At 37.7% G+C, this 13,451-nt stretch overlaps 1 protein-coding gene across 1 annotated transcript in view; it reads right to left on the bottom strand.

The window, feature by feature from the left end:
- The window catches only part of LRRC2 (leucine rich repeat containing 2), a 79,325-nt gene that overhangs the window by 22,431 nt on the left and 43,443 nt on the right, over nucleotides 1-13,451 (bottom strand). Inside the window, exon 5 of the mRNA XM_035310628.1 lies at nucleotides 7,707-7,843. Within this exon, the coding sequence (XP_035166519.1) occupies nucleotides 7,707-7,843 (137 nt within the window). The remainder of the gene's footprint in view (nucleotides 1-7,706; nucleotides 7,844-13,451) is intronic.

Here is a 13,451-nt window from a genome sequence, read left to right as displayed (position 1 = left end):
CCATCTACATTTGTAGGCAAGCTGATTTCTTGCTGACATTCTGTAAAACTCTTGCTGCCAAGTTTATCAGGCTGCATATATTCACTCTCGTGCAGAATGCTCTTGTCATTGCCCAGCACCAATATACATAAGGTGAAATGATCTCATCAACATCAATCATCCAGATGTTGCTACTGTGATGGTTTAGAGGCATAGGATCACTTTTTCAGTTTCTCTTCAATGTTTTTCCTGCATTATTTTTCTTGTTATTTATTTTGCTTCTGTCAATATTATGACATTATGTGATTCTCTTCCATTATCTTTTCAAATACAATATATATATATATTTTCCAAGTGAGCGATTACTGTTTTATTAATGCAGAACAAAGAGATCAACCAGTGTTTTCTAACTCTTCTTTGCCATATTTGTTAATAATACATATATCTTTTTCTCAGTATCTATAAAAAAAAATTTCCTTCTCTTCTGCCTGCTTTCCCTTTTGGTTTCACCCCTTTGGCAAACAGTGATTCCCTCTGGATTTCAGAATCATTTCAGAATCATCATAAATTAATATAGTTTTTTTTGTTTGTTTGTATTTTTCTTTGATTTTTAAATCACAATGTATCTTCACAGGCTACAGTGTATTATCATGACCGTATTGTGTATGTTTGAATCAGAATTAAAACGTTGGCATTTGAATAATGTTTCTTCAATTGCTGTTGCTTATTGAAGAGGAAATGTGCTTTTAGCTTTGTCTCTGTTCTGTTGTGGAAATGAATTCATTTTGCCATCTCTTGGTGAAAGAACAGAATATATCTTTAAATATATCTTTTGTTATATCCAATAGACACTTCCTCTCCGAGCATTTTGGAGAGGTCAGTTAGTGACCATCTGTTACTGACGTTGCTCTTCTTGCTTTTCTAAATTTTTTAATTAAAACATAGGGAGAGTATGCACCCAAAGTGAGCTGGTAGGTCCATATAGGTTGATGAGAAACCTGTAATTGAATTTGAAGCCTAGTTTTCCTTTCTAATGTTCTCAATTTACAAGGTTTGGAGATTTGAAGATGAGATGACTTTATGATTGCAAAATGCAATAAGGTATGCAGACTGTGTGTGGCTGCAGTAATAATACTATAAAGATTTAACGTATCTCTAATCAACTTAAATTTATTTTTTGAGACACAGGACTTATTATGACCCAGTCCAAAAAATCATTAATATGTTACTTATTTTCACGTATATGACTCATATTGGTTTGAAGCAACTTCTGTACTTAAATTTAAACACATGATCCACATTCTCAGCAACTTTTAACTGTGTGAAGAACAGTCCTGGTCTTATTTCTGTGTGGTTCTTCAGTCACCTGTGAATGACTGATACGTGATATTGTTGTGAATATTGTATACGCAGCCTGCTTTCTCATTCTTTGCAAACCTGTTGAAAGGTTTGTGTACATAAAAAACTTCTAATAAACAGCAAAGTCCCTTTCTATGACCTTTCTATGCTGAGTTCATCACAGTTATAATTACTCTATTAGACTGGAAAGATTAGGTATTTGAATGATGGTAATGTTGCAAAGATGAAAGGGGATAATGTTAATTTTCCAAGTATACAGTTTGGTATCAGAATGACAACATCTGTTTGTAGATTAACTTTGTAAAAGTTTTAGCATTTTAGCATTGCAAGATCAGAATAATGACATTTAGGTGAAAACTTCTTTCCACATATATTTTTTGGACTTAGTTTTCCATGTTACTACCAAATGAAATCACAGAATCACAGCTGGGACTGGAAGGGACCTCAAGAGATCATTGGGCCCAACCCCCCTGCCAAAGCAGTTTCCCTGGAGCAGGTTGCCCAGGTAGGCATCCAGACAGGCCTTGAATATCTCCAGAGAAGGAGACTCCACAACCACCCTGGGCAGCCTGTTCCAGTGCTCTGTCACCCTCACCATGAAGTTCTTTTGCATGTTGGTATGGAACTTCCTGTGATCCATTTTTTGGCCATTGCCCCTTGTCCTGTCCCCACAAACCATTGAACAGAGGTTGACCAAATCCCTCTGTCTCCCACACTTAAGGAATTGATAAACATCGATAAGATTCCCTCTCAGTCTTCTTTTCTCATGGCTGAACGAACTGGTGTCTCTCAGCCTTTCCTCAGAGGGGACGTGCTCCAGGCCCTGCATCATTTCTGTGGCCCTCCACTGGACTCTTTCCAGGAGATCCCAGTCTTTTTTGTACCAGGGAGCCCAGAACTGGACACAGTACTCCAGATGAGGCCTGTAGGGCAGAGTAGAGGGGGAGGATCATCTCCCTTGACCTGCTGCCCATGATCCTTTTAATGCGTGTCAGGATCCCATTGGCATTCTTGGCCACGAGGGCTCTTTGCTGGCTCATGGCCAACCTGTTGTCCACCAGAACCCCCAGATCCCTCTCCACAGAGCTCCTCCCCGGCAAGTAAATGCTGTTCGAAGTCATGCATTTTTATGCTTCAGCAGGTTTTGTCAAAAAAACATGTGAATGAACACACACACACACACACACAAAAAAAATAAAAAAAATAATAAAAAAAAAAATAAAGGTTTTATAGGGTTTATGATCCTTGTAAAAGAGGGCAGGCCACTTAGAAGGATTATAAGGGTGTTTTAAGGATGTGTAGGGACAAAATTAGAAAGGCCAAAACTCATCCGGAGCACAATCTGGCTACTGCTCTTAAAGATAAAAAATGTTTTTATAAATACATTAACACAAAAAGGAGGACTAAGGAGAATCTCCGTCCTTTACTGGATGTGGGGGGAAAATTAGTAACTAGAGATGAGGAAAAGGCTGAGGTACTTAATGCCTTCTTTGCCTCAGTCTTTAACGGCAAGACCAGGTGTTATCTGTATACCCAGTTCCCTGAGCTTGTGGAAGGGGGTGTTGGAGCAGGTTGTGGTCCTCACAATCCACGAGGAAATGGTTGGCGACCTGCTACAGCACTTGGATTTACGCAAGTCAATGGGGCCAAATGGGATCCACCCAAGGGTACTGCGAGAAATGGCAAAAGAGCTGGCCAAGCCACTCTCCATCATTTATCAGCAGTCCTGGCTATTGGGGGAGGTCCCAGTCTACTGGTGGCTAGCAAATGTGATGCCCATCTACAAGAAGGGCCGGAGGGTTGACCTGGGAAACTATAGGCCTGTTAGTTTGACCTCAGTGCCAGGGAAGCTCATGGAGCAGATTATCCTGAGTGTCATCACATGGCACATGCAGGGCAAGCAGGCAATCAGGCCCAGTCAGCATGGGTTTATGAAAGGCAAGTCCTGCTTGACAAACCTGATCTCCTTCTATGACAAAGTGACATGCCAGGTGGATGAGGGAAAATCTGTGGATTTGGTCTACCTTGACTTCAGTAAGGCTTTTGACATCATTTCCCATAGCATTCTCCTCAAGAAACTGGCTGCTCTTGGCTTGAACTGATGTACACTTAGTTGGGTCAGAAACTGGCTGAGTAGCTGGGCCCAAAGAGTCATGCTGAATGGAGTTCAATCCAGCTGGAGGCCAGTCACTAGTGGAGTCCCCCAGGGCTCAGTACTGGGACCAGTTCTCTTTAATATCTTTATTGATGATCTGGATGAGGGGATCGAGTGCACCCTCAGCAAGTTTGCAGACAACACCAAGTTAGGTGCGTGTGTCGATCTGCTCAAGGGTAGGAAGGCTCTGCAGGAGGATCTGGAGATGCTGGACTGATGCGCTGAGGCCAACTGTATGAAGTTCAACAAGGCCAAGTGCCAGGTCCTGCTCCTGGGGCGCAACAACCCCAAGCAGAGCTACAGGCTGGGAGATGTGTGGTTAGAAAGCTGCCTAGCAGAGAAGGACCTGGGAGTATTGGTTGATAGTTGGCTGAATATGAGCCAGCAGTGTGCTCAGGTGGCCAAGAAGGCCAACAGCATCCTGGCTTGTATAAGAAGCAGTGTGGCCAGCAGGTCCAGGGAACTGATTATCACCCTGTACTCAGCTCTGGTGAGGCCACAACTAAAGTACTGTGTTTGGTTTTGGGCCCCTCACTACAAGAAGGACATCAAGGTGCTCGAGCAAGTCCAGAGAAGGACAATGAAGCTGGTGAGGGGTCTGGAGAACAAATCTTACAAGGAGCAGCTGAGGGAGCTGGGATTGTTCAGCCTAGAGAAGAGGAAGCTCAGGAGTGACCTTATCACACTCTACAGGTACCTTAAAGGAGGATGTAAGGAGATGGGGGTTGGTCTATTCTTCCATGTGCCTAGTGACAGGACGAGGGGGAATGGGCTAAATTTACACCATGGGAAGCTTATGATGGATATTAGGAAGAACTTCTTTACTGTAAGGGTTGTTAGGCATTGGAATGGGCTGCCCAGGTAAGTGATTGAGTCACCATCCCTGGAGGTCTTGAAAAGACGTATAGATGTTGAGCTTAGTGAAATGGTTTAGTAGAGGACTTGTTAGTGCTATGAGAGGTTGGAGTCGATGATCTTGGAGGTCTCTTCCAACCTAGATGATTTTGTGATTCTGTGATTCTGTGATAAAGAACATGGATAGGAGGAGAGACTGATTACTGAAGGTGTAACTCAGTCTAAGAGTTGTGATGATATAAATCTTTATGAGTCTTTCAAAAAGTCTTAGCTGAATTACAGGCATGTTATCAATCTTTTTGAATCCATTATCATATATGTTATCAGAGTTTTTCTAGCCATTATTCTATGTACAAAACCAAGGTAAAACTAGACTTTGATCATTTCTGTTTGGTTGAATTTTGTATTTATTTATTTTGAATAAGTTTTACACTGAAGAATACTTTTGCTGTTCTCATGCATTTATTTACCCTTCTCAGAAGGAATTTTTATGAATTGAAAGTCAAAATTTGAACTTCCTGAAAGTTAATAAGCAGGAAACATTTTTAGCAACTCTCTTTTATGCATCAGTTGTCAATTTTTCTCTTTTCCTCCTAATGTTTTAAAGGGATCCTGTCTACCTACTAGACCTGAGCTTACACATACTTGCTTATTTACAGTGTAAAATTTTTCATGCTTACAGAGAACGATCACCAACTATCATGAAAATTTCACCAGATTAATAGATCTGAGCAACAAATGCATTAGATAATTGATTTAATCTGTGTAATAGGGGGAGCTGGTTTCTTTGTCATCACACAGTCAACACAACAGAGTTCCAAGCACAGCCAGCTCTAAGGGACCTTCTACAGGGCAAAGCAGAGTCCATCAGCCACATGTGTAGTGTCATTGTGAAAAAACATTTAAGAAAGGGCAGAAAATGCCAGACAGGAGGAAGAGTATAGAACAAAAAGAGTGAGAAAGAGCAGAGGTAACACCAAGGTCAGAAAAGGAACTGATGTTCCAGTCTGGAGCATAAATCCACATTGCAGCCCACAGAAGAACCACACTGAACAGATGGATATTTCTGAAAGAACTGCAACCTGCACCAAGCCCATGCTGAAGCAAAGAAAAACTGTAAGGAAGAAGGAGAAACAGAGAGACCGCTGTGTACTGACTGCAACTCCTCCCGCACCTCCGCTGCCCCCCTCCCCATCCTGTTGCACAGTTCAGGACAGAGAGGTGTATGGAGTGAAGGAGTGAAGCTGAGCTTTGAAAGAGAGTAAGAAAGGTGTTGTTTAAAAGTCTCTGTTTCTTACTACCCAAATATGTTTTAGTTGGCAACAAATTAAATTAATATTCCCCAAGCAGAGTCTGTTTTGCCCATGGCAATAATTGGCAAGCAATCATCCTGTCTCTATCTCATCCCATGAGCTTTCTTATCCTTTTTTCTCCATTCTTTTTTTCACAGCGTTGTGCTGAAGAGGAGGAGAGACTGAGCAGCTGGGTTGGCATTTGGCTATTAGCCAAGGTTAAACCACCACCAGAATTAACATTGTTTGCATTCCCTTTTTAGATGGTTTAGACTAATGTAATATTTTAATTCATGAAGTAGTTACCTGCCAGTGACTACCACCTTTTGTACATCTGAGAAAAATCAAATACCTATTACATTAGCAAGGATAGTGATGCAATTGCTCTGAATAAGATCAGCCATAGTGAGTACACAGAAGGCCAAACAGTACAGCCTTTTAAATCATTTGACAAAAGTGTTCATTTAATTATATGTTCAGCTTCCAAAGCTGCCCTTGAAATCTTGATTCTGGGAAACTAATTTTATAAACTAAATCAGAGGAGTTTATGTAGCCTGCCTCCTGGGTCATTGCAAGTATAAATTAAGTGTTGTCCTCCAGAGAAACAGGAAAACATGATAGAAAATTACAATATTTTTCTTCCTGACTTCTTAGATCATACTGACTTAATGTCACTTCCAGCTTTTGAGTTTTTGCTGTTATATAAATAGCCATTTGCACTGCTTTTTGTTGTTGTTGTTTTCTGTAGATTGTAAGTAAACCATTACCTGTATTGAATAGGAGACTGTCAGAAAGAACCAAACTTTTTGAGCTTGCTGAGAGAAATCCTTGCCTCTTAGGACTCAGTCCTAGATAAAACTTACATATGCAGTTAGTTTTACACATAAACGTTATTCATAATGTATAGAAATGTGCAATCCTTTGCCTATAATACCTTTAGAAGCAACTGGGAAAATATTATTGATTTTAACACAAATACACTGCTCTGGTCTGGAGGTTTCAGTATACTTCTTTTCCTAGATGCTTATATTTTATTCCTCTGTCTATCCTTTTTTTTCTGATTTCATTATAGTTCCTTTTCATTACTTCGGTTTTATCTGTTTAAACATCTACTTTTACTAAACTGAAGGAGAAGAGAAAGAAAAGGGAGACCTGCCTGTTTGTTCTTTTGCTAACATTTCTATACACTCTCCACTCATCACATTCTCCTTCCTCCACATCATTTATGAACAGTTCTTTGCAAAATAAACTGCCTTACATTGAAAAGCCAGAGAGGAAAGTTAATTATTGTTTGTGTTTCCTTGGAACGGCATGGCCAAAACAGATCTCACATAAGTTTAATCCATTCCAATATTGCCTGGAAATCATCCACAACAGATGTTTGGAGGAAAAAAAAAATAAAGCAGAAATCAGCAAAGAGGAGCCTGACACTTCACAATGATACCCCCTCACTCATAGGAGCACATGAATTTGTGCTTAGGTACTAGCCAATGGTTTCATTTCTCAGAGAACAGTAAGTGTCTGAGCAGCCAGGCAGAGAACATTTATGTATCCAACACAAGAAACAGTGTTGGTGCACGCCTGGGAATCCTTTTCTCAGTCTTTATTATATATTCATACTATGCCTCACATGTAATATCCCTTTCAGACATATTTATGCTCATAACATGCAGTCTTTTTTATAGACCTCTCCATACTCTTTTTAAAGAAATGCATGCACTGGGAAGAAATGCAGGTTAGTAAGTGAATATGACTGTCAAAATACACTTTGCCTCCACAGAAAATAGATATTTGCAGCCTTCTCCTTATCATCACTGGCCAAATCCTCTTTGGGATCACGTCCTCCTTCATATATCAGAATAAATGTGAACAAAATTTAGTCACTTGAAAAGCAAAACAAAGAAGCTTGGTCCTGTTTAGCTGCTGCCTACATCATTTTCTGTGCTACTACTACGAGAACATTATTCTGAAAAACTGCAAAGAATGTGATTAAATCTGTTATGGTAATATGTTTAGACTTATAATCCAAATAATAATGGTAGAAGAAACATAGTTTGTTATCTTACCTCAAATGGGAGCTCTCTTATTTCCATGTTTCCAGACAAATCCAGTTTTTCCAGATTCTCACAGTCACCCAGTTCCGGAGGGACTGACTTCAAATTATTAAAACTCACATTGAGCACTTTGAGATTTTTTAAGCAGCCTGTTAGGGAAAGATAATTAAAATCAGTAGTGAGGTAAAAGAAGGGGGATGGAGGGTATTAAAATAAAAAACTACTCCTCGTAGCAAAAAAAAGAAACTCCTTAATGTGATGACGAGTAAGAGGTGAATAAATACCTTCTGCAGCGGTCACAAAGATGAGACCACATTGCAAAAGTGCTGTGTTGTACTCATAGGCTTCTCTTAATCAGCAATGATTTTGGTTAGAGTTTGAAAGCAACAGACTTAATAAGACTCTGATCCTACCAGGGCTAATTATTGACCTCATCTGAAAATAGAGAAGTTGACATTCACCTCAGGAAGACTGAAAAACAAAAAACAAAACAAAACAAAACAGAACAAACAAACAAACAAAAAAAAACATTATTATTTGTTATAGAACCTGTTGACTGGGAACAATTGTTCCTATCTAAGTTACTACATTAACAGTTCTGTCTCCAGTACACAGCATTGTATAATTTTGATTATGAAAGATAAAGAATATATTTGTTTCATTATTTGTTTATCACAATCCCTCATCTTTTGTCAGCTTTATTTTAGGGCACCAATATTTTAGACTACATTTAGTCACATTGCATTCCATATTTTTTCTACTTATAGAATTCTACTTATAGCATAACCTTCAATAAAAATAGGTTTAGAAACATAATTAAAATGCAAAACATGTTATACTGCAAAAATGCAAATTCTACTGCAACATAGTTAAATAGGAAATAAGGAATTTGAATGTACCAAACATCCAATTCATTAGCAAAGGGATCCTTAGACACATACATAACAAAGCCAAGAGAATGTTCTGTGGACACCTGTCCTGATATATTACATAGATGATTTTCCTCTCTAATCTGTGATGAAATGAAGCAATCAGAATGGAAAGCAGTGGTAAGAAATTTAAATGCAATTCAGCAACAAGAAATAAGGAAAGAACATCTTGTGCCAACAGGCTCTCAAAGTAATACTGACAAACCAGGTAAAGATATGCACAAGAAGCACAATTCTATGTTTTATCACTGTCTTCCAGTTATCATCAAGTTTTAAAGAAAAAAAATCTCATGTTTTATGAGATTTGGACAACACTGGAGAGAATCTCTCTGTTGTATGTTATAAGTGCTCAATATCATAACAGGAAGCTTATCCTTAAGGCACTAATACTTGGTTAAATTCCCTCCAGAACAAAAGCTGTGTAGAGTTGATCACCCTTTGCAATGTGTTCCTGTGCCTCCACATACTTACCGGAGGCTAAATGGTGCTTCCACAGGAAAAGGCAAACAGAGAAGAAATATAAGGAATTAAATGTCCCATAATTCTTCTCTTAAAATAAATAAATAGATAGATAGATAAATAATAAATTTGCTCTTGACAGAGGCATGCAATTAGATGACTAATAATAGCAACCACAAATCACCCACACCTGCAGCATTTTGCATAGATCTCCATTTAGTCTCCCTTTCACACATTATCTTCAAATGATATATGGACCATCTAATTTTTCTCTGAATCTACAGAACAGTATTAATCTGAATCTAAAGAACAGTGTTAGATTAATCCCCCCATGTTGCAACAGAGGAAAGTATAGAAGCTCCCACACAGCTTTCTCTTGTATGTAGCTCTGACAGAAATAGAAACTGAGGAGGTATTTCAAATTTCAGATTTGTCCTTTTAAAATTGTAACCTTCTATTTCATCTTTGCAGTAAAGTCCTGGTTTAGTTAAAATGACAGAAACAAAGTTTTGTGTAAGATTACAACTGGCATTGCTTTGGTAGTACAATATACTATCCTACAACAGTCATTGTAGCTGGTGAGAGAGTAATAGAAACAACTTGAGGATGTTGAGGATGTAAGTGTGTGAATCTCCAATTTTCCAGATCATCAAATAAATAAATAAATAAATAAATAAATAGAATTTGACCTAACCATGACTAAGCCTGACTGAGTTTGCTATCATGATGTAGACAAGTGAAGGTATTAGCATCACATGCTAAGTGGTATAAATACCAATTTACCATCTCACTGCGATAAAATAATCACTGACATAGAAGTGCCTCAAAATGAAATAGAGAATCAGAAAATCCCAGATTAATTCCTCACACAGTTAATTCTTCAGTGAAGAGGAGTAAGTCCCATAGAAATGAAAAAGAAACTACTTATTTTCAGAGTAACGTTTTGTCTTGTCTTTTAGCAAGGTGATATTGTACTGAATCTGTCTGGGATGGAGTTAATTTTATTCATAGCAGCATGTATGATTTGTGACCAAGCTAGTAATACCAAAGAGGTGTTTTAGCTGTTGCTGCATGAACAGCACTTACAAGGCATCAAAGCCTTCTTTGTTTCTCACTGCCCCACAACACACAATGCCCAGTAAGCAGGCTGGGGATGGGCAAGAAGCTGTGGGACAGCTAACTCCAGCTTACCGAAGTGATACCATACTGCATAACACTCTGCTCAGGAATAAAATCACAAGGCGGTGTTTTCCAAGATGGTATTTTGCTCTGGGACTGATGAGGTATTGGTTAGCTGGTGGTAATTGATTCCTTTTGCCTTATTTGGTTGCTTTTGTTTTGTTTTTCTTTCTCCCTTTTCCATCATTAACTAAACTGTCTTTATCTCATCCCATGAGTTTTTTCACTTTTGCCCTTCCAATTCTCTCCCCTCACTGCAGAAGAGTGGGCAAGTGGCTGTGTGAGGTTTATTGTCTATCAGGTTTAAACCACAACAGATGTACCTGCTAACTTTTTAGCCACTGATATTTATTTGACCATCCAACTTTTCATGCTTCCTCCAGTTCATGCAATGACAATAATTCACAAATGGTATCAGCAGACTTCAATAGCCCAGTTCCTCAAAGTAATTAAGAAATAAACTCAGAACTGACTCTTGAGAATTCCACATCTTTCCTCTTGACTGACAGTTTATCCTTGCAAACAAATGCATTTAGCCAGGCCTCTGCTCATTTTTACAACTATTGTACCAAAGTCCATCAAATTTTATATACTTCACTGTCAATGCTTTATGGGATGCCACATAGACCAGATCCACTACTTGACCCTCAATCATCTCAAAAGGACAGAAACCAAACGAGTCAGGCATAATTTACTTTTGTTTTATACATTTTTAATTTCATCTTTGTTTGCATTCAGCTCCACATCTTTAATTACTCCTTCCTCTAATATATATATAACTATATTTAAAATTCTTGCAAACAGGATAAACAGGGCTGAAATCAGGTTATATCAAGTTGTCTGAATTGTGATCCAGGCTATAAGGATTTTTTTATTATTATTTTCTCATATAAATGGAGCAATAATATCACTCTCCTTTTCTCTTTTTTGTTGAACTGTGTTCAACAAGTTTGCTAAGATATCTGTGTCAGAAAAAAATTGGGTGAATACATAAGACAACATTCACGACAACTCAAAATTCTTATATCTAGGTATCTTGGTCAAAGGAACAGAAAACTGGGGAATAGTGAATTTCTAAATAACAATTCTATAGGCATTATCAGCCAAATTCCAGACATTCTCAGCCACATTTGGAGTTTATTGCCATAATGGAAGAGGGGAGTAGAAAGGAAGACAGTACGAATGGCTTTCACTACCCCAGGTGCAGAAGTTCACATTCTTAGTTGTAGTGGCCAGCCACCAACAGGCCTTATAGGCATGGACTATAACCATTGACACAGCCCTGGGAGGATAAAGAAAAGGTGATGCTCCCTTTGCAGCTGGACGAATAAATGGCAGGATTTGACTACCACACCTGCCACCAATACACGCAAATAATACTCAAGCACAACTTCTCAGTTAAAGCTAGTGGTAATGAAATAGTTACTGCTAAAAAATTGTTGTTAACTACGCTTTATAGCACTGAATTTTCAGTTCTATAAAAAAGCAAATTAGCGAGTTAAATAGCTAACATCTCTGTTTTCAAAAGAGAGGTAGTAAAAGTAGTAATGAAATCCATGGCTTCCCTGGCAGTTTCACAGTTAAGAATATTTTATTTTTAAGTGGGAGATGCAATGCCATAGTTGTTGCCTGAGCTAGCATTTATTCCAAGTTTAAATTTTTAATTCATTAAATAATAATAATAATAATAATAAATAAACCAGTAATTAAGCTATACTTTCTGATGGGCAATGTAGCATCGTAATAATAGTAACGTAATTTCACCATTTAAACAGGATTACATAAGTTATCCTAGTAAGGTATTGGAGACAAAATGTAAGTGAGGCACAAAGAGCTTTTATTATCTAAGGAAACCAAATAAATACAAATGCAGACCTACTTGTATAAGCTGTAGTAAAATACAAATCAAATTTTGCATTGATCTGACAAAATCAAGACAAATTAGCTAACACAGCAGCTTGCTGTGGGCCAAGACAAATAGTTTCCTTTCTTACAAACAAACAGTTTCCAATCTTCTTTGCTGAATCAGCAACTTTGTCTTTGATTTATTGGAAAGGCGATATTGATGTTCAAGCTTACAGGTGACAGGCAAAACATTCAAGGTATTTGGTTTTGTTCTGTTTTTGTTTTTTACTTCTGAGGAAAACAACCAAAGCAACCAAGCAAAAAGATGGATGAAATCTTCTTACACTTCTTTTGCAAAAAAAAGATGTAAAATTCTTTTTTTCTTTTTTTTCCATCAGTGCTTATGATAAAGTTTTATTTATTAACCAAGGTTCATGTGTTCATTTAAAAAGAAAATTAAACATGCAGAGAGAAATGGCAAGTGATTATTACAAGCAAAAAAATAAAAAGGATAAAGCTGGAGATCTAAGTCTGTGGTCAGAAGAACAAAAATACAATGTAAGGAGATAGAAAAGTTTTCTTGCAACAAAACAGGTAGAAAAACAAAGAATCTCTTTTGGGCTGAAGATACCCCCTGGGGAGGGGGGAGGGGTGGGAATTGTTGAGGATCTACTGAAAGGGCTCAAAAAGAAAGTAATGTGAATAAAAATGCAATAAACTTAAGATAATTTAGTAGATCAGAAATCATATAGAAAAGTGATTTCTCTTTTTCTTGTAAGCAAAGACTCTGCTTTTCCTGTGCACAAGGTAATACACAGCTGTTGCACAGCTCCTGTGCTCTAACCATGCACTCAAGAGCCAGAACATCAAATTCAGCCTAAATCCCAAGAAAATCTCCTGAGTACATTCCTCCTCACTATTTTTTTCTATTATTTCTGGGAAAATCAAACATGACAACTCTGAGATGGACAACAGTCCCATTTTACAGAGTTCTCACATTTCTCCATTTCTAGTTACTTACTTTCTATGTTTTCCATGAAAATATCTGCTTTCCATGAAAATATCTGCTATTACACAAAAAGAAGTAAAATGTATTTTTATCTGTCTTCTGATCCAAACTCAGTCTTTTCAATTTCATAGATAATTATAGTTGAGAGAGTGGTTTGAAATATCTGAGAATGTCTTTAGTCTTTTCTCTAAAGCTTTTGCTTATAAATGAAGTAAAACATGAACTTCAGTTGCCTCAGATATTTTAGTTCACAGACTGCTACTGCAGCAATACTTTATATATATATATATATATATATATATATATATATATAAATATTCTTATAATCTGTTCTCT

The sequence above is a fragment of the Oxyura jamaicensis genome, chromosome Z (genome assembly GCF_011077185.1).
Source record: "Oxyura jamaicensis isolate SHBP4307 breed ruddy duck chromosome Z, BPBGC_Ojam_1.0, whole genome shotgun sequence".
In the NCBI taxonomy this organism is placed as follows: domain Eukaryota; kingdom Metazoa; phylum Chordata; class Aves; order Anseriformes; family Anatidae; genus Oxyura; species Oxyura jamaicensis.
This window is presented reverse-complemented; position numbering and strand designations above follow the sequence as displayed.